Consider the following 27392-nt stretch of genomic DNA (forward strand, 5'->3'; position numbering starts at 1 on the left):
CTCTTCTTGTCCTTTTCTTTGAGAACTGATGGTATTAATTGGAAGAATAAGCACAATAAAGGAGCATTATTACAACAGTCATTTATTTTATGAGAATTTGGAAAAATGAAATTACATCATGTCACATTTATTGATCACTTTATTATTAAACTGATACTTGATACACTTTGAATGTAGAATGTTCTGTATTATTATTAGATCATAAATGACTTTTCAGAAGTTCAGCCTGACTGTGAACTAGAGAGGTTCCCAAATTCTCTATCCCACCCTCATGTTTTTGATATTTAAGATTATCAAATATTTAAGTCTTTTTTTTCCTCCCCTTGAAATGGAAGATGCTGCATGGGTGTTTTTGTTTTGTGTTTTTGTTTTCTAGTCCTGTATAAAAGACCTAACCACACGATTCCCATTTCAGCTGAAGGAATATTTACATTGCACTGTAGAGTCCTGATCTGTTAGCTGTGACCTGCCACAGGTAGGGGAGCAGTTCACCTCCTCCAGCTTGGAGTCTTCACGTGGGCTAAAACTTCATTCCTGTTTGGCAGAGCTCTGTGATGCTACAAACGCAGTTTCTGGTACCTGAGCTAGCTTTGCTAGCTGTAAGACTGAGATTTAAAAATACATTCATATATATTACTCAGGTAAATGTGAAAGACATAATAACATTCCTCTAAAATGCAGAGTGGGAAGGATTCTATAATCTACGTTTTTATTATTACTTTTTTTAGTCAGTAAATACATGGAGACTGAAAACACTTGCCTTCCCCACTAGTATTTTGGAAAATAGGATAGAAGCAAAGCAAAAAGTAGATTACTCTTGCTTTTTGTTCCCCTCCTCTCTAAATATGAATCTTTCAAAGGTGTATTAGAGCATACAAAATGCGCCACTGTTCATTTCATAGATGGCTTTTAACTCTGAAAAACATCAGGTATGTAAAGTTACCTAAGTACAGTTATCAGATTTAAAAAGTTTTGTTTCTAAAATTAGTGCCATCAGTAGCAAAATTAAAACCTGGTCTATGAACCAGTTTGTGTCTAAAATTCAGAAGTAGACAGAGACATCTCACTTCAGGAGTGTAGTGTGTGATGCTTTGCTTAATCTACAGCAGGATCAGGGCATTAGTCTCTTGCAGTCCATGGAAAGATGCATGGAGTTGAACTGGTTTCTGTCCAGTGGTTTTCTGGGGGAATTAAAAAGCAGCCCAGTTTCAAATGTAATTTTACAGGAATTCTGTGCGTCTATAGCAGTCGTTTTTGTGCATTTATAAAAAGTCAAGTATCACAGAGGCCTTTTCACTTCTCACGTCCGCAAAATAACAGCATTGCACAGGATGCAAGCTGAGTTGTGCATAAGCCTTAGTTGTCAATCTCTCCTTCAGTTCTCTCTCAGGTAGTACTACTTGTTAAGAAATCCGTACACCAAGATAACTGTATTTGGTTAGTCCAAAAAAATTATCTGTACTCGAAGGGAATATACTCTGAAGAATCTGAAGATCCTGAGTGTCCTGATTCAAAAAAAAAAAAAAAAAAAAAAAAAGTCCTCCTTTCCCTTCTTCCCCCCTCCCCAAATTGTTTCATTTTACATCTATTGAACATTCATGCATGTCTGAGCACAATAACAATACCCCTTTTTCCTCAAAGAGGCTTACATTGGGAAACAAAAGGGAGGACTGGATGTCACAAAATACAAAATGTCACGCTATTTGTGTTTGGGGGGAATTATGGAAAATCATGTTTGCCCCCATCTTATATTGCACCTTATTGCTGTCAGACTTTTTTTTAACTACTTTTGATTTTTGTTTTGAGGAGTTCTTCAAACTTTCTGCATCTTGTGCTGTTTCTATAACAACAATGTTAGTAGGCAAAATGCTGAGCCTCATGTGAGCGATATTGAACTTCGTTATGGGAAATAACATGGTGAACTGTTTTTAATCAACAAGAAAGTAATTCTGGACTAATGCCCAAATTACTAACCCAAATCAAATACAGTTAAATTCTCCATTCATTTCCTCTTGCTTGGATATAATGCTGAAATTGAAGGCAGATTTTCTTTTTTACCCCCAAAATGAGGATACTGAAATACATTCTGTGTTGCTTTTACAGCAAGCATTGCCGCACAAACTGTTTTGTCTACTTTATTTGCTGTGGAGTGGGTAGAAGTCCTGAAAAGATGAGTATGCAACCAGATAAGTGGAGTATGTTTCTAAATGTGTTCCGGGTGATTTTGCAGACACGAGATGAAATCCTGGATTGCTCTGCCCTCATAGCAGATCTGGTAGACACTCGTGAATAATGGAAACCTAAAAGAAGCATGTAACAGTAAAAATGCTTTTGAAAGTTTATGTAAACATTTCTCATACTTTTTTTCCCCCACTATACAGGTACCTTTTTTTTGTTTCGTTAAAAGGAAAGCATGTGGATAAAGTTTCTCTTTCTGCTTACAATGTAGTTTAAACTCAGCTATACCTTTATGGGAAGGCTATGAATGACTGGTATAAGGATGAAACAAAGCAGTAGGAATGAAATTAAGGCAATTAGGAGGAATTAAGGCCAATTTGTTTTGGGTGACAGCAGAGAAGAGCTGTTTTGGGGAGAGAATTACTATGCAGAGTTTTCAATTACTGAAAAAAACTGAATTTCATATCTCCCTTTTCCTCCTGTGTGCAAAATATACATATTGTTTGTATTCATTGCTGATATCTAAAAGGCTAAAAAGAACCAAAATTTCTAATGATTTTCTTTTCATGACTTAAAAATTTTTTTTTAAAAAAAGCGTGTGCCAGCTCTCTTAATCATTATGTGGTTAAAGATAAGATCATTGAATGACTTGGAGCTGAGTGTATAACTAAGTGTAAATACAGGGATGCTTATTAGGTCAAGTTTCGATTCAAGGTTCTGGTCCTGTCATAATGAGCTTTCTTTTTATTTTAAATGTAATACTACCAGAAGCTTCTATATGTGTTAAAATTCTAATAGAAAGTTTTTTGGTTTTTTAGAAAGTATTCATTCAGCAGCATTTGAAGTCTAAGCTAATGCAAGAGAGGAGAGTAGGGGCAGGGATGTTTGTTTGTTTGTTCTCTTGCATAAGCTGGGACAAAGGCTTCAGATTATTTATAGTCTTAATTTACCCCCAACAAAAGTATTTTTTACCTCAGCACTAGCCTCCTTTGTGGCACTAAAACACCGATATCAGTGCTTAATACCTATTCAATGGGTATACAAATTTTTTGATTAGGAATATACTCCTGAGTTTTGTTCTGAGATAGTCGAGTTAACGTTCGCACTGAAAGCAGCATTGATGCGAACTGTAATTAATGATGATATAGTGACAGCAAGAAACCCTTTCCCCCTTGGATCGTGTTCACGTGCCCTCCAACCTTGTGTAGGGCGGGGACCAGTAGTGTCTGGGATTTGGGACTTTTTTCATTGCATGTAAGTATGCGGTTCATTTCTTTTAATGCTCTCTGGCCTTCGTCCCATTCTCCTAATGACAGAAATGAGGAGTCTGGCTAAGCTGAACTGCAGTGCTGTCCCAGCATGTAGAAAGCAGCTGATACAGAAGGGAGCGGGACAGTTGAACACAAGTACCATTAAAGACGTTATGAATCACTCGTAATGCGTGGTCATGCCTGTCAATTCAGGCTTTTAAAATCAAAGCACTTACTTATCAAGCATGTTTTTCTGTTTCAGGATCTTGTAGACTTCTGCTGAAGTCTGAGGACCTTGTAGTTTTTGCCCGTTCAACATCTCATTTTCCAGTTCCTCAATGGACTATAAGAAAGGAGACCGATTACTTGGATCAGAGGGAACGCTGCTGCGACACCAGCAGTTACCGAGAAGGTACACAGCTAATGATGCCTGTGTAAAACACAGAAGGATTTCTTTATGCTTTAGTGGAAAATATTTCAAAATCCTGCTTACTTTTCCAGTGCGAGCAAAGGCTTCTGCTACTTTTCTGTTGCGTCCCCCATAGCAGGTAGTGATTAGATCGGCAACGCCACAGCTTTCCAGAAAAGTGGCTATTGATACTGGTCCCCTGCAGAACATCTTTGCAAAGGCCACCATTTCCATGAGGCCTAAGCGTATAACTGCTGCCTTGGTGTTATCACCAAAATCCAGTCCATCGCAGAACCCGGCTCCTATTGCTACTATGTTCTAAAACCAAAATTTATTACAAAAATAGGGAGAAGGAGATCATCAGATAAGACATACAGTTCATCAACACACACTGCTATTTAGGGAAATTCCACAAATCTGACTTCACCCAATGCATCTGAACCATGCCCTAGGTTCAATTTCCAATAGCTATGAGTTTATGTTAAAGCAGCTAAAGATCTAGCTGTTGTTAAACAAAAGCAGCTGGACTCCTTGAAGGTTTTGTAAAGTATCCACTATTATTCCTGGGGCAAAAATCAAAGCAACTTGTTAAATATTATAATCATATAGGTTAAATTAAGTTAATGTTTTGCTTTTCTGCCCTTTCCAAGTTGGGATGCACTGACCTTTCTCTTTGAACTGCAGCTGCATCCTTAACTGAGCCATGCCTTTGTTTTCTCTGCCTGTCTGTAACTTAAGCAGACTTTGTTCTGGATACTGGTGCTGCAACGGATCCAGTTTGGTTTTTCCTATGTAATCAGTACTGCTACTATTTTGCCTATTGAATAATCGGTAGAATTGGCCTTCTCTAAAATTGCAAGCAAATGTCTAGGGATCCTAAACATCTTCACAACTCCTCGTCATCCTCCTGCGTGCCTCCCTCCCCGCCTCCAATTTTCAGCCCCTGAAGAAGCCAACCCTTCCCCCACAGAAATCCCATTTTGATGTAGAGATGGTGTAGTTTGCTGTATTTCTGTAATATGTTACCTAGTACTGCCATTGAAGTGTTTGCCTCCAGACATACATGCACAACAGTGCTCTTTTTTAGCAAAGGCAATGCCAAAGAAATGATTTCAAGGACAGCAAAAATTTTCCATAAAACAAAGCACCACCACCCCACACACCCTGTTCCAGTCTGTCTGAAAATAAAATCTTGGGGTATTTCTTTCTGTACGTATATGAACTGTTCATCTCTAGGTTAAACTGGGCAATTTTTTTCTAGGCAGTAAACCCCCTTTCTCCAAGAAAAGGTGAATTGTAAAAGTACAATTGAACTGTAACCTGGAGTCACCACTGGTATGCTTAAAAGCAAACTTTTAATCTCACTCAAGTATCCCCTCAATGCAAATTTAATGATTTTGGTATTGCTTCTGATTCAGCCTGGGAGCTCGACGTGGGCACTGCTGAACGCTGAGCAAACAAGCTTTCAGCAGGAGGAAACACAATGTCACATCTGACAGGCACTTTCTGCTGGTTTGCTCCCTGAACGTTGGACATAAGTTATTAGTGATAGCTACTCTATGTAATAAGAGGCTTTGGGCCATGTGCTTACAACATACGGACAAGAAAATATCGTGGACTAAATTCTGCCCTCAAAAGCAGGGATGCCTCTGCAAAAGAAAAGTTAAAAATACATTCATTTTGAAATGTTTTACCAACAGTTATACTTTTAAGTACATTTTTCCATTTTTACAGACTGGAAAACTGGCATATGCTTTGTCCAAGCTCACTTAATCATATAGTAGCAGGACTAATATTAGACCAGGTGAGGGCAGAATTTGGTCCTAATAAAAACAATTAGGTTTGAAATCACTAACTTTTAAGGCTCCACAGATCTCCACTGTATCGCAGTCGTCCACCACAGTAATCCTGAAATTCGGAGTCTGCAATAATTCTTTAAAGATCTGCCCTTGTTTTTCATTTTTGCACCCTGTGAGAAGGAAGAATGAGAGTTTTTGCGGATGTTTCAGGGTGAAAGTAATGTGTATAGTTAACTGAAACTTGAAGTAAGGGGCCTGGGACCACTTTAGGTTTTGCAATCTGCCTAGCTGTGTGTTGTTTAAAGAAAACATTTATTACTTGTCAGCAGATCATGCTGCTGGAAGCCAGTGTAACCCTATGCAAGTCCCACTGCATTAACTAAGCATTGCCTAGTAACGCTTTAAAGCACTTAAAGGTAGATAGCCCCTGATGCAGATTTCTGCCTGAGAAAGCTTGTATAACCACAAACCTTGCAAGAGACGAAACTGAGACCAGACTAATTGAAAATGAGACTCTGCAGGGTATTTGCTCAAGTGCGCCTTCCCCTCGCGCAGCCCTGCCCTAGAGCCATGGGCCACTGAGCGCTGGGCACCGCAAAGCTCCCGCTGACTCACGCCTCCGGCACGAGCAGGGCGCTTCCATCCCTGCACTGCCCTGCTGCGAGGTTAACTGGGTAATGTTTACGAATTGCTTGGTAGAGCACAAGAGTGTAATTGCCGCTTTGAAAATGCATAATGGTATAATTGCTAAGTATTCATACGGGGTGCAAATGCTTACTGGCAAATTAGTTTCGAGTTACAGGGAGATCCACAGATAATGAAGTTCAGCATTGGCACTGCTGGAACAATTCCACCCAAGTCATGCATCGTGCCATTACACCGCTAGCCCTAGGTATCGAGAAGAAGGGTAGAGAGCCCTGACTGATAAGGGGGCTGAGGTCTGCCGGTATCCAAAGGGTGCTTGGCCAGAGGGGCAATGGCTTTTGAATGGAGGTTCATTTAGTTTTTCTTTCTTTTTATACAAGGCAGCTTTGGTTCCTTCAGAGCTCAGTGGTGGAGAGCTATAAACATTTCCAGTTGTTCCTCCTGGAGGGGTTCTGCCTCTCGGCATTTTGGACAGTTACTCCTGGTCTATTTAAAGAGTTTTGCTAGCCTGGGAAACACGTGCTGGTAGCCATGGGGTTTCTGCCCCATCTCACGAGAAACTCTGGGTTTGCTCCTCATCCTTTACACTAATCGATGTTTGGGGACACCCTGTCTCTTTGAGGGGATTGTTTCTGGGCCATGTGGCTCCCCGTATGGGGAAACCCTCTGAGGCACCAAAACCAAGGGGAAACCCTCTTTGCAGAGTTATCGTCACAGCACGGCTCAAAACTGGGCCGGCAGAGGTTAAACTCACCCCCAGGCAACGCATATTGCCTAACTTTCCTAATCATGTCTAGCCCTATTCATGTCCAGTCATGCACCATCTGCCCAGCTGGTACAGTTTTCACTGTTATTATAACCTTTGCATGGCAATGGAACAGCATTGCAACACGGAGTTATGATGTCTTCATTGGCTATTGAAGAATGTAACTTTAATTTCTGCTGTTTTTAAAATCAATGGATTTTGTAAGCTACTGGATGAACTTCCCAAGTCAGGTCAGGCCCAGTTGTGGGAGGGTCTGAGGCTGTGTCTTGGCAAGCACTTTGGAGGAAAGTGAAGAACTGAATGTTGTTTCTTTTACAGAGAAGTTTGAAGATAAAAAGTGCACTCAGAAGTCTGCGTGTGCTCACCGTCACCGAGCTGTATTTCTCTGCCTAAATGTCCTGCCGTATCAACTGCCCAAGGACTCAGAACAGAGCTTTCCACACATTAACAGGTGTCTCTTGCTAATTCCTACAGGAATAGGATTAAGCTGTAATTTTTTAATGGATGAAATTAGCTAACTGCTCTCAGCACTGGAATGTGCTGTCATTTTGGATCTGATCACGCCAGTACTGAACTCCCCTGGAAACTGTGCTGCCTCCCTGAACGAGTTCAGCACATGCTGTACATACCACACCAAGCAGAAAGCCTCTCGGGACTTGCCACATTTCAGTTGCAGGTTGCTCCCACTGCTATCTCTAGACATTATCCTCTTTCCCGGTCACAGATGCAGTTAACTCAGAGATGGTGGCTGTAATTTGCTCTTTGCAGCACTTACCGATGGTGGTTTCACAGAACTTCTCATCAGCCACTTCTTTGGCTATGTTGGCTCCCATCAGCACGCTGATTTCTATTTTCAGTCTCTCTCGAATGATGTCAGATATGAGCTTCAGGCCTTCAGGACCCTCATCAATCCCCTGAATAAGAGAGATGATCACCAAAACCAAGTTATTAGAATAGGAAAATGACAGCAACAGAGTACTGGTAAAACATAAGCTCTCCTATTGCCCGCAGGTCTCTGTTTCTAGTTGAAAGGATTTGGGGCTTATATTTACTAGCATCATCCACAGGTACGATGCAAGAGTAACCCTTAAATCAGCTACCAGGCCACAGCGATGCTAACAACAGAAGCACAAGTGTGCTGCTGCGTGCTATTAATGCAAACACTTTGTTTTTGTACTTCGTTAACTACAGCTTCAAGGCAAATTCAGGGAGAATATAGCTACAGTTGAGTTAATCCTGCAGGAGTGAAACAGGCCTTATACTCAGTGCTACTACCCTAAGGTTCACTTTTATGCTGTATTTTCCCTTTGTGTTAAACTCCTGTAGTATGGAATCATAATTATTAAATTAAGTCTAGGAGTGGTGGCTTTTTTGCAAGATCTGAATATTAATTGGTGTGCTTCCTTGCTATTAAAGAGTATACTGAACTGCCATAGTTTTCTTGATGCTGAAGAAAGAACTGAATTTGCAGGAAATTCCTCCCTCCCTCCCCCCACTGCCCTCTGTGTCCTGCTGCTTGCAAGATAATGTCTACAGAAAAAGAGGGAAGAGCTGTGGTATTGCAGTCTGAAAACTTAAATTGAGTTTCTTTCATTTCAAGTTTTAATTGGATAGTTCCTGTAACGCAATCAACAGAAGGAGCAGTAGACTATATGCTTGCACTTTGCCTCTAGCTTTTAGCTTGAGATTCTCCTGAAATATTAATTCCTCTTAAGATTATGATAACCTAACCTTGAAAAAGAGATTACCCAGTTCATTACAAATAGAAATTGCTTTGGTTCTGCAAAATTATTAGTGTTGTGCAGTTTGAATGCTGCCATGAAGAGCTTTCAAAGGCGCAGGTACTTGGAATAGGCACTCAGAGCCAGAGCTCTTTCTGGTCAAGAGCTAATGGAGGCTGTAGTCTGATTAATATTTTTTCTGGTGGTAACATCAGCTTATGCAGCCCTTTCTCTGCCTGTTTTCACCTCTGTGCTAGTCCAAATGGGAACTGATCCAGGCTAAAGATGGCTGAGGAAAATGGTTACTGTTAGCCTGGCTGGGCTCCCTGGGCCCTTTCACAGCTTGGCCGCATGAACAGCAGCAGGACGGGCAGAGGCTTCGTGTGGCTTAGCCATTGCAGAGAGCAATGCTCGTGCTTCTGCAGAGCGTGCAGCTGAGAACTGCAGTGCCACCCAGGCGCTGAACGTATTTATGCCTTACAGACCGAGCCTTGTGGAGATGACAACTTACTTTGATCAGCGAAATCCCGAATGCTCCGGGTTTTATCTGGCCTGCAATCTGCTCGCAGATTCGTCCAATGAATTGATGAGGTAAAACAAATACAAAAATGTCTGCCCCGTTTGTTGCTTCAACCACATTTGGTACAGCCACCTAGACAAGAGCGACAGCGGAAATGAGCCCTCTCAACCAGGTAAGACCTCCCATACCTTGCAAAATAACATACCTAAGCCGTTGCAGATGGTGTGGCAAATATACTTAATTTTAATTTTAATTAAAAAATATTACTTTTAATCAGAGAAAATATTGCCCTTGGACGTGACCTTAGAGCACACAACCTTAGAGCATCTGCGATTCCTGGCAGCAGAATGAGAACTGCTACCAGCAAAGCTGTTTCTCCGGGAAAATAGCAAAACAGGGCCAGGGCAGAGGGCTGCACTGACAGCACTGTACAGACAGAGAGCCTCTCTGCAAAATGAGGAGGAACAATGCGAACTAAAAAATAAGCTTTTTTTCTCAGTGGGAGGTGAAGATGAGTTAGGGCACCATCCAGGCTTTACTGCAACTAGCCGAGTTCTGCTGGTAAAGTCTCAGACTTTGCTATAGATAGGATGAGGCTGCTCTAAAAAGAGCGCAACAAGCTTGTTGACCTGCTAAAGCATGGTGCAGATAACAATGGCAATTCAGTTCTAACCCGGGAGAGCTGTGTGCCAAGTGCAGACCATGGGAGTGCAAATATGCGATCGCAGCACTAAATGTGATGCTAAATATAGCCACTCACCAAGCAAGGAGACCATCACATGCAGCGTCTTAACTTCCTTTTGCAACTACAACTATTCTAGAAATGCAATGCTACTGTCTTTAATTCATAAAACACTGCCAGCTGGCAACCTCTTGAGCAGAAGAAAAAGTCACCTTCATTGCTTCAGTAGCGGTAAATTATCTAAGCTGATTAATTTAGGCAGTGATAAATAATACAGTATTTTAAATATCTATAAAAATTAAATAGCTTTTACTGTTGGTGGAAATTACAGCAGTATTAATGATAGCAATGTGTTGCTATCCTGAAATCACCTATGAACGAAGAGCAATGCTATATTCACCTTCTTGTAAGCCAGGGCTGTTAGCTGTCCTGTGGATTTCTTTTCTAGAAGAAGGGAGAGCAGTAGCTTTCATTTTTTTTTCCACTAGATGCTGTGGGTTTGAAATATCTCAGCTCTGTCTAGGCAAAGCTCGAGAAATGGCAGGTGGATATGCTGATTTACGCCAGAGAGGGAGATGGTGTATTATCTTAGTTACCTAGTGTATTACCTTGAAGTTATAAGTTTGATACGAAACAAATAAAAGTCACAGAAGTGAGTTATGCTCCAGAAAAGTAAAAAAAATTGGAGTGAGTTAGGTGGCAAATTAGAGGCAATGAATTGCTTCCTACTTTTAAGTACCATATATTATGAGGTAATAGCAGATAGTATTTGTAATTCAGGCAGAATTCAAGTAATCTGTAGTTCACACTCGAATTGTCAGAGCGAGCTGATACTCTCTAGTCACACAATTTCTATTGCTGAATTCACTTGAAATGTTCTTTTAAAAAACAGGTAAATCAGTTTGTCAGAGGTTGCCTCCCCTATTAACAACAGAAAACAACAAACAAAATTTCAGTGATTTATTCAGCTTACCACATTTTTAGGTATCTTGTAACCAGGAAGATATTTCACATTTTCGTGTTCACTGTTGATTATTTCTGAGAGTTTTCTTCCATTGATGATCTCTTCGAATACCCACATCTTGACGACAGGATCAAATCTGTTGGACTTCTGGACATTGTTGCCAATGATTTTTGCTATGGCTGATCCCCTTTAAAAAACAAAAGTGAAATAACTGGTAGGAAACAAATGGCTTTATTGCCAATTGAAAACACCAACTATTTTAAGCATAATAACTGAAAAAAGGCCTGTGTTATAAAACTGTTCATATTTTTGCGAAGTTTATCAGAAACCTTTATCCACCACCCTCTATCAAGAAAATTCACACTTTAAAAGCAAAGAAATGGAACCAGAAGAGACAATTGTAATAAGGAATCTGAAGTTATATATATAAAGATTATAGAGCAAAGCTGTGATGTAGCATCAACAGTGCTAAAAATACAGTATCTGGAACTAATTAAATATCTCTTGCTTCTCAGATAGCTTTTTTTGAAGACCAAAAAGTGTAAAATAATCCAGATAGCAAAGTACTGCTGAGTGATCTTGCTGTGACAAAGTCTTTACATATCTCATCTAAAATAGATGTATCCCACTTTTCTACCAATAAGCAAACAGTTGCCATAAGCATTTTATGTAAGACACACATTTAAGAGATTGTTCTTTTTAAAAAAAAAAAAAAAAAAAAGATGTTCAACCTGACAGTTTCTCTATATGTATTGCTCTAAATTTCACTGTAACAGGATCTGGAATGGTTGCAGTCTGAAAAAATCGTAACCATGCAGTTCATATTTCTTCCGTCATGTTGTACGTTTGTTATCTCAGTCTAGGCAATAATTTAATTTCCTCATCCACCGCCGCAACCTTGCAAACTTTCATTTATTCTCCTGGCAAAAGAGAATTAAAAATCTGGGTGACCTGCCGAAAGTATTGCTTAATGCCCTTTTAAATTATTGGTTGGAAGGAATTATTCTTACTCCTCTTTTCCCTCTTTAAAGTACTAGCCATTTTAGCAACTTCATTGAAAGAGGGGATCTAGTTAAAATGTTCTTGTCCTCTGACCCACTTGTAACACACCTGCATAACTGATAAGTCTTAAGTGTATCCAAGATTAAGTCCAGATAGGTAGGTCTGCACTGTGAATGGTTCAAAGGAAACCATGTCGTAACTGGCTTTCCTCAACTCGGCTGTATTTTTTATGTAACATGTTTGCACATGGATAATTGCTTAATAAGTAATAAAAGAATAAGGGCTTCATCTTAATCTTTAACCACAAAGAAATCTCACTGGGATCAATTTTCATTTTGCTGGAGCTGCTCTAATGCTTTCTTTCAAAAAAGTGATGATTTATTTTGATCCTTTATGGATGGAAAACACATAGGTAACTGTTTTAGGGGAACGTCTTCACTGTAGAAGATAAAGAGTTCTGCTTTTTCTGAAGGGAAGGCATACAGTTGTACCACATGTTCATATCACCTCTAAAATTATTTCCATTCCTGTTCTCTTCCCCTGTTGTCCAACAGAGAGCACAGTCAAGGCCTGGGCTGAGGATGAATTGTGGCTGAGTGCAGTAAATGTGTATTAATAAGAAGATATTTTTGAGAAGATACTATAAGAGAAGATATTTTTATAGATAAGCACTGGACTAGGACTTGAGATCTAAATTCATTTTCCAGGTTTTGCTACAGTCTTCCCTAATGACAAGTGATTTTCACCTGTTTCTCATCTGTAGAAGGATAATAACGTTCCCCACTTACACCCACCATCATTTATTCATCTTTCTTTTTTGCTTGGACTAAATCTTTTTGAAAGCAGACACTTCTTTTTACTACGCACTTACAAGTCAGTTAGTACAGAAAAAAAAAGGGAGCTTCAATCTCAGCAGGACCCCAAGGCTCTCTATTATTCTAAAAAGATGAAGACAACCCTAAAATGATTGCAATGCCATTTAAATGGCAATGTGCATCAAGAGGGAATTATTGTTTTCAGTAAGGTTTGACCATACCAAGTTTATTTTATTTTTCTCTTGAAAGACACAGACTCCAGCCCTAACCTCTGAAATCTTGAATGGGACTGGCAATCCTCAGTAGACAAATCTGATCTTCCAGCAGAGCTGTCATAACAGACATACTTGGACGTTGCCACCCAAGCATTTTCCCCTTGACAAGATATCAATGAAGGTATCTCAGGCATAAAGGTAGCTGCACAAATCACAGTATTTTTGCTTGGTTTCTGTTTTGAAGAACGGAAATTGTTGGCAGAAAGGGGTTAATTGTTTAAAAGGCTTTCGATAGTCATCAGGGAAAATACCTCTCTGTGAAACAAATAGTCAAACAGTTCAAAACCTGGTGCTCTGTTTTACTTAATCCGTTTAAAATTCACAGTCACCACTAATCAGCCTTGGAAAGAAGAATTGCTTTGTCTGTGAAGCCAGTGTTCAGTAGACTACACAGGCTGGCAGGGAAGGTCTGCTTATGCAAACAAAACCAAGGACGCTAGCACATAGACTTTACCATTTTTTTCCTCCAAAACTCAATTTAGTGATGATCAATAGAAGGAGGAGAACTCTTGTTAGATAATTTTTTAAGTCAGTAAATGAAAACCGCCAATCTGTTTTTTTTTTCCAATTATATTAAATCGTGTTGGAAGTGATTTACATAATGCTAAGAAAAAAACTTTCTGGAGATTTCCTGTCAGTATAATTGGAAAAGAATAAGACCCACTTTTTTACATATCTGAATATGAAAATGTTTGCTGCATACATCAGAGCTGGAGAAAAATAGAGCTGAAAGGACCCCATGAAATCAGCTAGTCCTTTTCCCTGTCCAAGGCAGAGCTGAATGCACTTGCACCATTCCTAACAGGTGTTTTTCCAAAGAGGTCTTTAAGACTAAGTTTAAAAACCTCAGCTGTTGCAGGTATCTTCTCTTCCCTAAGCAGTTTATACCAGGGCTCTGCTATCCTTAACATTAGAAAGATTTTTACTCACATCTGACCTAAATTTTTCTTTCTGCAATTTAAGTACAGCTCTGTTGTAGGAGAGCAGAATATTATCTTTCTCCTTTAGACACTTGAAGATGAACGTGTCCTCCTTCAGTTTCCTTCTCAGCCACCAACCCCAAATACTTTGAGCTGCAGAATCTCTCAGGTTGGAAGGGATCCTGGGAGGTCTCCAGGCCAACCTGCTGCTCAAAGCGGGAACAACACGGAGTTCACATCAGATTGCACAGGGCTTTGTCCAGTTGAGTCCTGAAAAACCACTAAGGACTGAAATTCCACCTCCTCTCTGGGCAACCTGCTCCAAAGCTTTATTAGTCTCATAGGGATTTTTTTTTTCTTTATATCCAGTTGGAACTTCCAATTTTTCACATTGTCCTGCCATGCAACTCAGTAAAAAGCCTGGCCATCTTTCCATGCTGGTCATTAAAGACAAGTAGGTCAAGCTAGGTCTTCACTGAGGACTCTGGAGTCCAAAAGAATATAATAAAATTGGAAAAGCTCTCAGATTCTGAAGGCTTGGGCAGCAAATAAGCCTGTAGTTTTAAAAATAGATAACTGAACCATGCTTAACATGAACAGAAACCCTCCAGCACCTGGCTGGCAACCACAAAATGCAGTGTACCGCTTATTCTACTTAACCACATCAGCCATAAGTCTTCTGCCAGTGTTGACCTAAGTCACTGTGACCTCCTGAACTTCTGCAGCTGGCATTAGCTATTGCAACACGCTGTGTCATGTGTTAGCTGTGTTTCTGAGCTGCAGAGAAGACTCCAGTGCAGTTATCTGAACTGTCACACAAATATTCAGGAGCGATATAAGAAAATACTGTTTGCCAAAGATAAACATTTTATTTCTATGTTGTGTTAAGATTATCTGTGCTGCCATAGAGGCTATGAATAGATGTGATTTAAACACTAAGCACAAGAAGTATCCCTTGCCAAAGATTTTATAGTCTATGTATAAGGTAAGAAGCAACAGATGGACACAGGCAGACAAGCAGTATGACGAAGCAGATGATAGCACCAAGTGATCTGGCAGCCTGGGGTCTCAGTTTCTCCGTGGCATAACTCTTTCCAAGTGGCATTGTGAAAAAAAGAACTTTCTAAAGCAGGGACTGGAAGGAAGACAATTAAGTGGCATTTGAAGATGTTTATGGCAAGTGAACAGCCTGGGAAAAAAGCAGGAAAAACACTTGTTTGAAGACACAGCAGGAGAATGATTAAGTTTATCACTGTGAGCTGACTAGAGGTAAAAGCTGGCTCCTAGACATCCCTTAATGGCTGTTGAAGGTCTTGAAAGTGATAATAAGCAGCTCACACGGGCTTGGAGGCCTTTGGGAGGGAGAAGAGGGAGGTAGGGTGGGATGCAAGGGGTGGAATGGCATGGGCAAAGCAGCAGAGCAGGGAAACGCTGGTGCAGAAGGCAGAGCAGAAATGACTGGAGCCAGGCTGCATCTGCAAGGGCCAGAGAAGAGGGCGCTGCGGTAATCAGGATGTGTGGTGATGAGTTCCTGGAGAAGACTTTTAGCTATACAAATACACGTGAAAGACTGGATATTAGAGATGTCATGCACAAACACCATGTGATCTGGAAACTTTGTATGACTGTGAGGACATAGAAAGCAGTGAGCTGGTTTTGCAGGGCAGGAAGACAAAGAGCCTTGTTCTGCACTGTGTCCTGAGCAACTCGCAAGCCACCACTCCCTCACATACTGATTTTTTTGGCATTTGTTCCCACTTTGCTGTCAAATATCTCAGAAATCTTAAGGAACCCATCCTCCTTCTACAAAAGCAATCCAAAGAACTACCTAGCGGCTGCATTTGCTAACCACAAACGCATGCACATACATGTTGTTCTGTTTGTGCTCGTTACATAAACCATAAGAAAAGTAAGATGCAAAATCCAATGAAAAAGGGTTTATTGACTTCAGTAGCGTCTCGGTCAAACCGAAAGAGCTTTGGAGAGCAGTGCTTTTGTCCAGACTAGAAAGGTCTGAGCAGTATCAGACATATTCTTATGAATGGGGTTAGGATAAATTGGGGACCTTAACACAGTGCTTGTACAAGGCTGCATGTGCACCAAGATCCAAAACTACCTCCTGAGGATGATGGAAAATGAAAGGGACAAATAAGTCATGGCTTTAAATGAAACCTGTGCTAGCACATGTCCCGGTGCCTTCAAAGGAACACAAACAGGAGCTCTGCTCTCCTCGCTGCTTAGTGCCAGGTCACTGAGAACAACACAAAAGGTCCTCAGGATCCCAGGGGAACTCACCTGGGTGCTTTATTCAGTACTTAAGGCATTTCCATTTGATAATGTTAGAGAACTATAAAGGTGAGTGAACGTCATATGTGGGAAACTACAGGCACAGAAAAGCAAATGGATTTGGCTGAAGGCCAGAGAAAGTGGTAGCAGGACTGTGTCCCTGGGAGCTGCCACAGACACACACAGCTACAGAGGCAGAGGTCTAGCGCTCGCTGTGATCTCGCTGTGCTGTCAATGGGGGACCTGCTCCTGAGCCCTCGCTCCCACCATTAGGTACCGGCCCGCGCTCCAGATGTTGGCAAGCCCAGGGGGAAGGAGCTGATGAGATACCTGTTTTCTAATTCCCTCCCTGACCGCTGGTGCTGTGCAAGACTGTGATCTCTCCACTGCTGTACTTCCCTCCTGCTGTGATTTTCCTTTGTATTAAATGGATTTAAAGATGATCCCCGCCAGCCCTGCAGAGCTTTGAAAGGTGCACATGCTTAAATGATGCAGGAGCTTCAAGTTTTTCCGATTCTCATTGGCTCATGCACCTCTTCCTGTTGTTCCTAGATGGGTTATTTGCCGGACACGGAAATTCTGACAATTCCCCTCTGGATTACAAGGCAGAGGGACCACAGACACAAAGGTAAGGGGAGCCGCTTGCCCTGCTGCCTGAATTTCCTGCTATTCCCTGTAGATTATTACGCGAAGAGCGCAGGGACCTTCACAAACATCAGGTAAATGGCAGTCCCTGCCCAGAGAGCTTACAGCGTGAGGCAAGACGGAAGAAGAAGAAAAAAACAAAACAAAAAAAAGGAGGAGTGAGGGCTGGGGGCGATGGACCGGCAGCGGAACGAGCGAGACGCAGGCAGCCCTCAGCCAGCCGAGCCGAGGGCTGCGGCTCCCCGCTGCTGCCGGGGAGGCTTTCAGGACCATGGAGATCTTTTTTTTTTTTTTAAAAAGAAAAAAGGCACCGTGGCTTCCCGCGGCGTTGGGCTCCCCGCCGAGCCCGCAGCGGCGCCGGGGGGGCCCGGACCTGTTGCGAGGCCCCCGCGGCGGTGCGGGCGGCAGGGCGAAGGGAGCGGGGACGGGAGCGGGCGCCCGCGGCCCCGGCACTCACCAGTTCCCCGAGCCCACGATGCAGACGCGGAGCGGCGACATGCTGCTGCCGGGCGCTGCTGCCGGCGGCTCGGCTCGGCTCGGCTCGGCCCGGCCCGGCTCGGCCCGGCCCGCCCGCGAGCACCGCCCCTGCCGGCCCGGCCCCCGGCGCCTGCGGGAGAGACGGGCGTGAGCGAGGGGGAAAGGAGGGGACGGTTTCTGCACGGCACCGGCTGCATAAGGTGCCAGCGTCTGCCGGGGCTACAAACTTGAGCCCTGGGGTCAGTGATGAACATCTCCAGGTCCCACCCGTCCTGCCAGACAGAGGGATGAGGGCTTTAATTCTGCCGCGGAATGAGGGTCAGTCTCTCACGTACCAGAGAAAGGCTATGTCTGCCTCTGCAGAGCCAAATTCAGCTGGTAAATCGTCAGTAAAGCACCATGCCACAGTTCATAGTATGGAGGATGTCAAATCAAAGTCATCTGCGGGAATAAATGGGCATCTTCTTTCTCCCTATATGGTCCCATCATCTATGGCTCCCTAAAAGTGACCACGTCTCACCGCTCAGCCCTCCTCTACACCATTGCCTCTTTCAAACACCTTCTCAGCCTTCTCCCTCATTTTTGGGCCCACAGAGCAGCTCTCGCTACCCTCTCGGTGCACCCGCACTTGCACGTCCCCCCGTCCTGCCGTGCCACCGGGCTCGGCTCCCCAGCGAGGGGCTGCGGGCTCGGCGTGCGGCCCCACATGCTGCCTTTGCACCGGGGCCTGAGGCAGTGAGCGTCTGGCTCCGAGTGATGAGGAGGCCTGACACAGAGATTCACAGAGGGAGGCTGGCTGCCAGCATTCGCCACCACAAGCCTGTGGGTGTTTTTGGAAGTACGCGTATGCTCAGCCTGCCTGCTGCCAGCTTCTTCCTCAGCTCAGCTGTTTGATGTGTCCTGCAGATGATGAGAGCAGTTGGGACCGCACACAAACTGGGGCAAAATACCACAAAATAATACCTTGCAAGAGGGAGCAGGACAGGTCCCTGAAAACAACGGTGTAGCAGGGACATGGACGTGTGCGAAGCCTCACGGGGAGCTCTGTGAGACGAGTACAGTCAAGGCACACAGCCTTTCTCTCGTTCTAGGTGCGTTTCCTCTATTCTTTTCCTGCTTCCTGCTTCTTCACCATAATTTGCTCTTCCCCTGCCTGTATAGCTCCTCTGTTCCTCTTAGCCTGCTTCCTTCCCCTTTATTTCCCTTTAATTTAACCCCTTCCTGTGAAAAAGATCTTCTGCGGAGGTGATGTTTGCAGCCATCACCTGCCTTGCTCTATTCTCCCCCGTTCTCCTCTATGTAGGTTGCAAGCTCTTCCGTCCTGCTGAGTCCCCAAGCCCTTAGGTGAGGACACAGTCACTTAAGCTCTGGTTTCTGGATCTAGATTTGCGCAACAGAAGATGTCCCTGGTCAACATAGCACTTGAAGTATTTCAAACTGTAATGGATTCATGTAAATTAATGTGGCAGTTTTTAATTGCATTTGAAAATGGATACTGTATGAGTTCAGTAGCCTCTGGCTTGATCGATTTATGTGGCTTCCACATTCAGTTTGCCATGCACTGACCATGTGGTTTCGCACAGAAGCTGGCAGGGGGGAGCGGGAAGTATTGGCAAAGGATGAGGAGGCAGATGGATATGACAGCACCTGTGAAGACTAGAGGCAGCAGCCTTTGACTGTGAGTACACGCATTAGCTTATATGTCTGTGACACTAATTAGCTGTGGAAGTAACTTGTTCTGATGATGAACTGTCCTCTGGATTTCTGCAGTCACTGCTCCATGGGGATGGATAGGAGAGCATACATCCAAAAAACCCCAACTGTTCCAGGCTGTGTGCAGGGAAGTTTACATGGGAGGTTGGGAAGTTTAGACCTCAGGGCTGTCTCAGAGGCACTTTGCTGTGGGGACACACAAGTGCCATGAGAAATGGGTCCTTTGTCACATTGCAGAGCCCAAGAGCCATAGGACAGTGGCAGATGCTGGCAACTGTTTATCAGGCAAGGTGCAGCGTTTTGTCTGCATTGACTTTACAATGAAGGCACGATGTTTTTCACATAAGCGCAGGAGAACTACCTCTCAAGCGTGAGTCATTAGTGCATATCAGGCATAAAAGCTCAGTCTGCTTAATAGGGAGGATAAAGACAACCCTCTCAAGGCCACCCCGCCCAGCCTCACCTGATCTGCTTTGGCACCTAATAGGTTGTGCACATGTCAATGGCCAGACTTTACCAAGCCAAGCGGACCTCATCAATTTGACAGCTGCTGTAAAACAAACCAACCCCTCAGGCTCAATGCCAATGACACAAAGCCAGGGCAGACAAAAGGCATTTTCTTAAATCAGGTGTGGATCTTTCTGTGGTGATGATGTGGCCTTCGAACATCCCTAAAAACAAGTATGAGAGATACCTACTTCAGCGGACACCTGTCCCTGAGTCCCCAAAACGGGCAGAGAGGGGCTGGGTGCTCTGCAGGCAGGGGGCTGAGGGCAACCTAAACCGCAGCACTGCCTGCCATACAGTCTAGACATAGCTGCTGCGTGCTTTGTTTTCTTGGGCCCTGGTCGGTGACGTTTGGGCACCCTATTGGATTGGGTGCATAGGGGAAGCCATGTGAGCGTGGGATACGACAGTCCTCTGCTCTGCTCCCCAAGGCAAGTCAGGTTTAGGCCTGGAAGGACGCTCCTAGGCCAGCTCTTGCTGTCAGTTCACGAGCTTATCAAGCCCCATCTTAAAATTTGGTTTTTGCCCCCTCTTCTCCTCCTGGGAAGCTGTTCTAGACCTTCACTCCTCTCATAGTTGGAACTCTTTTCTGAATTTCATATCAAGTTTATGTCCATCTTTTCTTGCACCAACATTTAAGTTTGAACAACTCCTCTTCCCTGGTGCTTATTCTCCCTCTCTGCCTGCCTTAAACCCCAAATGTTTTTGCAGAAAGAGATCAGATCCCTTCCGAGTGCTCATTTTGTCAAGCTCAGCAAGACATGCTCTGTAATCACCTTCTGTGTGATAGCTTTTCCATTCCTCTGATTATCTGGGTGGCACTTTTTTGTACCAGTTCCAGCATGAATTCAGGCTTGTTGAACACTGATAATCGGGATGGTACCATAAAATCTCTGTGGAATTTTACCCAGTGTCTTGTACATATTTATGTATTGTTCCTGAAAATACTTGGCCTGCTGCATGTAAGATTGCATTTACATTTTTAATAAGTACATCAGAGATGTGTTTCTTCCTTTTTTTGTTGCTCATAGCTGGTGAATTTTAATCTACAGCAGAAACTGTGTTAGTTTTTCAGTGCCTGTCCTTGCATTTTATGCTGTTACATTTCATCCCATGTCTGTTACTAGACTATAACAATCATCTAATTCTTCCTGTAAGATTTCCTCAGTATTGAAAATGTCTCCCAACTTTGTCATTAGCAAATTTGATTACCCCACTTGTCATTTTTTGCACCAAGATGGCTGATGAAATTATTCAGTGAGACTGATTCCTCCAGTCCCCTAGTTTAGCTATCAGTCCTGTCAGCAGTTTTCACCCCCATACCAGATTCCTTCAGCATTGCATAGTGTTTATATCAATCCTCATCTTCTCCAGTTTAACTCATGATTTTCCACGTAATACCAAATCAAATGCTTTACCAAAGTCCAGGTTGATAAGATTTACTAGTTTTCCTTTGTCTGCAAATGCAATTCTCTTATCAAAGAAAGATATTGGGTTAGTTTTTCATGATCTACATATAACAACCCTGTCTTGCACTTTAACCCATTTTCTGTTTCCTTCCATGTCTTTTGTTACTCATTGCTAATATTTACTCTACGGCTTGTGTGCTGTAAAGCCTATAGATTTTGGTGATGGAGATTATTCAGTCTTCAGAATTGAAGGGCAGAGAGCGCTTGAATTTGCTGCTGTGTTGCACGTGGTAATTTCCATATCCATGCCCTTAAGTCCATTAACTGCGCTGCCTCTGCCCTTTGGAGTTACATTATCTTCCTTACCAAAACTGAAGCAGAATGTTCCTTTAGCTTTTAAATATCTCACCTACTCATTGATTAATGATGTCTTCCTTTGGTTTTTTTTTTTTTTTTGTAAACATGAAGCTAAAAACCTTTTGTTCTAGTTTTCCTTCCTTGTGCAGGGGCTAATTTATTTTGATTTGGGGCAGTTCTGAGGCTATGCCTTTAGTTTTTGATTTGTGAAGAACAGTTTTCTCTGCGTATTGATCCCTTCTGCCTTTTCTACTAGGTTTTCTGTACTCCTAAGAGTACACAGTATTACAGTTCACATCCTATGAGGGCATATGCAGCTATGGTAATATTCACCTTTATTTTGTGTAATCTCTCTGGAGAGAAATAAGAGTCAGGGAGCCTTTTCTGTCTTGTGACTACGTGGAAGCAAAGCACAGTATGGATTTTGCACTCCTTTGGGTGGTGGTGACCGGTAGTCGAGGCAGCGTAACTGCTTGGCATCTCTATTAATGCAGGCCTGAGACTTTAGGGAAAGAGGGGTTAAAAATGTACCTTTTTTGCTGGACCTTGTGGGCTGGTGTCAGCAGGATTCAACAATTAACATTTACTTTTGGTAGCTGTGGTCCCATGGATAGGGTTATGGCTGGGTAGGTTTGAAGGAAAGAATGAGGGTTTCCAAGTTCAGTCTGGACTTGTGAAAGCAGCCCTTCTGCTGTCAGTGCCAACAGAAATCTACCCCAGCCTAGGTCTGTGGACCGTATCACAATCATTAATAAACCGAGCACTTCGACTCTACCCAAATTGTGAACACCACACCTGACCTGCACACCTTAGACTAAGCAATACTCTGGTGGACAGCATTAGCATCAAAATTACCTGTATATCATGGACCTATTTTTGTTTCAGAGGAAAGTTTTTGCACTCCCTGAATTATAATTGCAGGGTTTGCAGGGTTTTTAAATGCATACACATAAACTAGAAATACATATACATAAACTAGATTACTGTACACTTAGTTACTTTTAATTATAGGTATTAAATAGTAACCATTTATACTGAGTTAGCTTGTAATATCTCAAAGCAGCTCCTCTAGGATGCTGGGTACAAATAAATAATGTCAGTTTGTATCTGTGAGAGCTCACAATCCAAACTACTCACAGCTTTACAGCTTCTGCACTGATTTCTTGCAGTCTGACTTTACTGACTCATAGGATCTAGAAAACAAATCAGAGAAATTCTTATTCCAGTCATTCTATTTAGATGAGTTCTCTGCTGCAGTTTCTGATCAGAATATATAGGAACAGTACTTTTTCACACTTAAATAGGTTCTCCAAAAAGGTAGTTAGGACATAATGAGAACAGATTTTTAATCTTATAGAAGGCTAAGTATATTTCCAGTAATTTTAAGGATTCCAGCAGAATGGACCTGGAGTTCAATTGTAAACAGTCTATGCTATTTAGGGCTTGTTGTAATCCAACCAAGAAGGCTTTCAGCAGAAGTAAAAATATCGCAGGACTGTAGCAGAACTGAACAATATATTTGCTGGGAGAAAGACCATAATGGTAAATTATAGTCTTCAAAATAAATGTCAATCCCAAACAAAGGAAGCCTGTTATTTCAGAAAATCTGTTCAGTTTGTATGTAAGTTATTTGATACAAGTAAACAACAAGCAGGCAAACTCTGCTTTACTTACAACACACCTACTTCCCATAATCCAAACATATCTGTTCTGTAGACAGCACAGGTTGCAATAAGAAGGAAAAATGTAAGCTGGAAATTATGGAGTGGATGCAGAACTGATTAGAGCATGCAGATACAAGTAGGACATCTGGTAAGGAGAAGAGTTTATATAGCAACAGAGCAATCAAATTATGAAGGACAGGTTTGCTTACAAAAATTACTAAAGTGCTTTGGCTTGGTTTCCAAAATGATCTTGTTATCATGATACACCTGGAAACTGCATTTGGCTGAGATAACAAGGAGCTAAACACAATAACGGGGATCTACAGCAGATGGAGAGATACTCATGTTGCCATAGAAACCATGCAGCGGAAGTGTGTAGGAGTAAAGCGAAGCACAAAAAAGCTTCTAAGAGAAGGGCCTGGTGACTGAAGAATTGAATTCATGCAGCAACTGTTAAGTTTAATTGAGATATTAATAAAAACACAGTAGTTTTCAAGAGGATTGAGAACCATGTCAGAAAGGAGAACTAATGGTGAGCTGCAGAACAGCAGAAGGCAGCAATGCCCTTTGTGGTTCCCCTGTGAATTGGGAGAACAATCTTGTAAAGCATGTTTGCCATAAGGGCAGGGTAGAAAAAGTCTTTAGAGAAAGGCTGGAGATGGCCTTGAGGTAGATGACGAAGCTGGGAAGCCCCTCAACCACCACCACAACATGCACTCCCTGTTTGTGGGCACACACCATACCCACAATGGTAATGAGGAGAAGATGTGCTCTTGGCCTCCTTTTCTCCATCCACCTGTGCTCAAGAGGTCACTCAGTCCTGTTGATTTGATAGCTGTTCATTTTCCCCATGCGGAGAACCCACTGGATGCTCCCTCAATGCTGAAGGGCTGATTGTGCATGAAAAGGTTCATGTATGGCTAGCTTTACTGAAAGCAGAGTCAGGTCCTAAGCAGATGGATGTGTGTTTTTGAAGGTACCTTCCTTACACAAAGGGTTTGAACATTAACTATTTTGTGCGTACTTCTGTTTCACACTCTGATGGGCAGAAAAACATGGAGGAAAAGATCCCCTTGAACTCAGGGAACACAATCATCCAGGAGCTGTTGAATGCAAGGCAGAAGGCAAGTTCTTCCATGTGCAAAAGGACCAAATGAAAGCGATGTGCTTCAGCCACATTCACCCTTTGTGCTAGAACAGCTTGACCTCTACCACAAAGACAGATGAAGCAACATCCTGATCTCTGCTCACAAGTTGGAGAGAAAAGGGCAGAAGGGTGTCTGCGTGCTAACTGAGCAAACAGAGGGCTGAAGCAAGAGGAAGAGCCAGGACACACATCCAGCTGTAAGCAGCAGCTCCAGCAAACTGCCAATTTAAACCAGGCCGGCTACCGGAAATCATTCTGCTCCATGGTGAGCAAATTTGCTAGTGTAGCAGAATGGATCAAGCTGAGGTTCTCCACCGTACTATGGCTCTGAAAATGTCTTGACCTCTGGTCACACCCTGGTTATCTCCCAGCCCAGGTGTGAACTTGCTAGGAGCTGTGATACAGGAGGTCCCTGAGTCCCCATAACCACATTGTAGCTGTAGTTTCACGGGCGCCTGAACTCACAGAAAGCTCAGTGTCAGCTCTTTGGGACACAGTAGGGTGGGGAGGTTCTTCTGGGCTGGGCAGAGGCAGAGAGCTAGCAGACAGTTTCTGGCTCGGCGAGCGCTATGCACCTGCTATGTGTGGCTCTGCTGACAAGCTGCCCCTCTGACAGAGTGTCTGGGAGAGGCCTTAATCTGAGCAGGGACTTGGATGTCTCTGCCAAGACTGTGTGTGAGCGCTTTAACCATTTCTAGGCTGCAGGGTTGGGTAGTGGGCAGAACCATACACTGTAGAGCTCTAAAAGATAAAATGCAGCATGAGTGCACTAGTCACAGTACTCTGGTGCGGAGAGAGATGGGGGCTGCTGTAGTCTCTGATCTGTAGTGACTGTAGAGCATCTTCGCTTCTGCTACTTTTGCAGCCCTGTGGTTGCAGGAAGAGGATGACTTTGTTTCACAGTAGCTCCACACAGAAGCACAGAAGGAAAAGAGCCCTACCTGAGCTACGACTCTGAAGAAGCTGCTCTGGTGACAGGAGCAGGGCCCCTCAATACTGCCCTTAATGAGCTCCTAGAGTGCAGTCCTTTTCCTCAGATGGTACCTTACTATGGGGAAGGCTGCTGGGATTGTGGAATCCAGGCCAGCAGCTTCCATCCGGATGGAGCCTCCGTGGCTGGCGCTGCTGGCCCCATTTACGTTTTCATGGCTGGATCGCGTTTGGGTGATGTAACGCTGGAGCCCAAAGCATGACTCTATGCAAAGTCACACGGAGCAGAACTGGAAACGTTGCCAAGTGTGACTATCAAGGACATGAATAGGTTATGGAAAGGGGAGGGAACTTCGTAGGCAGCATCAGCTGCTGCCATCTGCGAATCTGATGCTTTCACCTGTACATTTGAGAATCAGTGGAGCTATTCTGGATTTGCATTACTAAAGGATAGGGATTGACAGGGAAGAGTGAGGAAAATATGAGAAGACTGACATGGTTGAACATCCCAAATAAAAAGGGTTTTGACTTACTAAGACTATAGAATGAATGATGAATAACCATTAAATCAAGCACCTGTGCTCCTGCATGTCAAAAAGAGCAATGTTTCATATGCCTATTATGTTACAGCAAAGCCAGACTGCAAGACAGTGATAGCTGCAAAGCTTCAAAACAAAGATTTTTCCATCAAATCATTTCAAAAGTGTAAAATACTCTGGAGGCTGAAATTCTCTGTTATATCTATATGACCTTATTGGCTGTTTTTACCGATGGCCAGGGGAATATAGTTGTGTGTTCAGTATGTTGTAGAAAGAAGGCTGTTCTTTTAAGTGTATTTACTTTCATATCCTTATATCAGAGCATCGGCAGGCAGTAGGCAGATATATTTTATTCTTTGTAAGAATAGTAAGTTCTTCCATGTTTGTTATCTAGAAGAGCCTAGAAAATAAAAAATGTGTTTCCTAGACTATTAATAAACTTAAAAACTAGTTGCTTTGAGAAAGAGTTTAACCCTAATAGCCAGTGATTGTACAATTAACAAATGCAGATGTGAAGCACTATTAGCAATGATATCTTCCTGGCCATCAATCAGTAACTTTTCCAGTTCAGCAATGCTTATGAAAAATAGCACTCAGCGTGAGAAAGGCAGGATGCACTTCTCCTTTTGTCTTTCCTTTCTCAGGACCTATGTCATTCCTGAACATGCCTGTAAAGGATATAGTTCCCTTATCAGGTAGAAGTAGTAAGTACTTATCTTCTGTGGACCAGCTACCAGAAGACACAAGTTTAACATTATGTTAACCTTGGTCTCATCCAAAGGTATTTTTTATGTTAAAAAAAAAAAATCCTGTTCGACTGACAAGGGAATGATAGGAAACTCATACCATTCCTATTTTAAAAAACTACAAATTTTTTTGGCACACAAGTAATGAAAAATATGCTGGATTTCAGATCTTTAGCCTTTGAACATGGACAGGTCTTGGTGAAGCATAGCTGCTCTTGGGGATACTGATCTGAAGAAATGCTAAGCATGTATAGACAGAATAAGCTGTGGAGGCAATCAGTAAGAGGTGCATGTTTTTGATCAGATCCTGGACAATTTTCTAAATTTAACAGGATGATAAATTGCAGCAAATTTGGCAAATTTGCTTTAACGTAAGTTATAATAAAATATGATCCACTTTAGCTTGTAGCCAGATTCAGGTCTACAAGGATTTGATGTGACAAATGTTGATAAAAGTATTACTTGTTTCATGCTTTCCTGTAACTGAAGAGCTTGCTTTCCTGAAGCGTTGTAAATCTCCCTGATATCTTTCGCTGGACCTAGAGATTACAGTGATGGGTAAGGCTCAGCCATGCTCGGGTCAGTGTACTCTGCTGTGGGCCTTCCAGCACTCCCCCTCTTCTGCTCTTGCTAGGTCCAGGGTGTGATTCTGCTCATTTTGAGCCACTACATTGTAAGTGGAAGGTTCTGGGGCAGGAGACAGAGAGCAGTGAACTTGACCAGAAGTTATAATTAGTAGCAAATATAAACCAAAGATAAAATTCACTTTTTACAGGAAATTCTTAGCAAAACTAGTTACGCTGTTGTTAGATTTTCTATGCCATTAAGCATTTTTTCAATGCCACCTTATGACAGTTGCTGGTAGTGCGAGTGCAACATTTAAAACAAAACAAAACAAAATGTATATGGAAGTGAATCTGTATTTACCATCCTATATTCTAGGGCCAGATCCTGAGAGGTTCTAGAAACCTATAGAAAGAAATGCTAGCCTGTGTCTTGTGTCGGACAAGTTGTAGGTGGTGATCA

The 27392-nt window shown here is 42.6% G+C and overlaps 2 protein-coding genes across 2 annotated transcripts in view; one reads left to right on the top strand and one right to left on the bottom strand.

Annotated features, from left to right (window-relative positions):
• Window positions 1–66: 66 nt before the first annotated feature.
• Window positions 67–17456, bottom strand: LOC112988509 (glycerol-3-phosphate dehydrogenase 1-like protein). The gene is made up of 8 exons (XM_064514667.1): window positions 17335–17456; window positions 10944–11121; window positions 9280–9420; window positions 7823–7961; window positions 5694–5806; window positions 3922–4155; window positions 3665–3771; window positions 67–2300 (listed from the first exon to the last, which is right to left on the bottom strand). Exons 1-8 carry the CDS (start codon window positions 17373–17375, stop codon window positions 2204–2206), a joined length of 1050 nt encoding a protein of 349 aa, XP_064370737.1. The 5' UTR covers window positions 17376–17456; the 3' UTR covers window positions 67–2203.
• The window catches only part of OSBPL11 (oxysterol binding protein like 11), a 51831-nt gene continuing 41183 nt past the window's right edge, over window positions 16745–27392 (top strand). Inside the window, exon 1 of the mRNA XM_026109067.2 lies at window positions 16745–16860. Within this exon, the coding sequence (XP_025964852.1) occupies window positions 16760–16860 (101 nt within the window). The 5' untranslated portion in view covers window positions 16745–16759. The remainder of the gene's footprint in view (window positions 16861–27392) is intronic.

Source organism: Dromaius novaehollandiae, chromosome 7, assembly GCF_036370855.1.
Source record: "Dromaius novaehollandiae isolate bDroNov1 chromosome 7, bDroNov1.hap1, whole genome shotgun sequence".
Lineage (NCBI taxonomy): Eukaryota > Metazoa > Chordata > Aves > Casuariiformes > Dromaiidae > Dromaius > Dromaius novaehollandiae.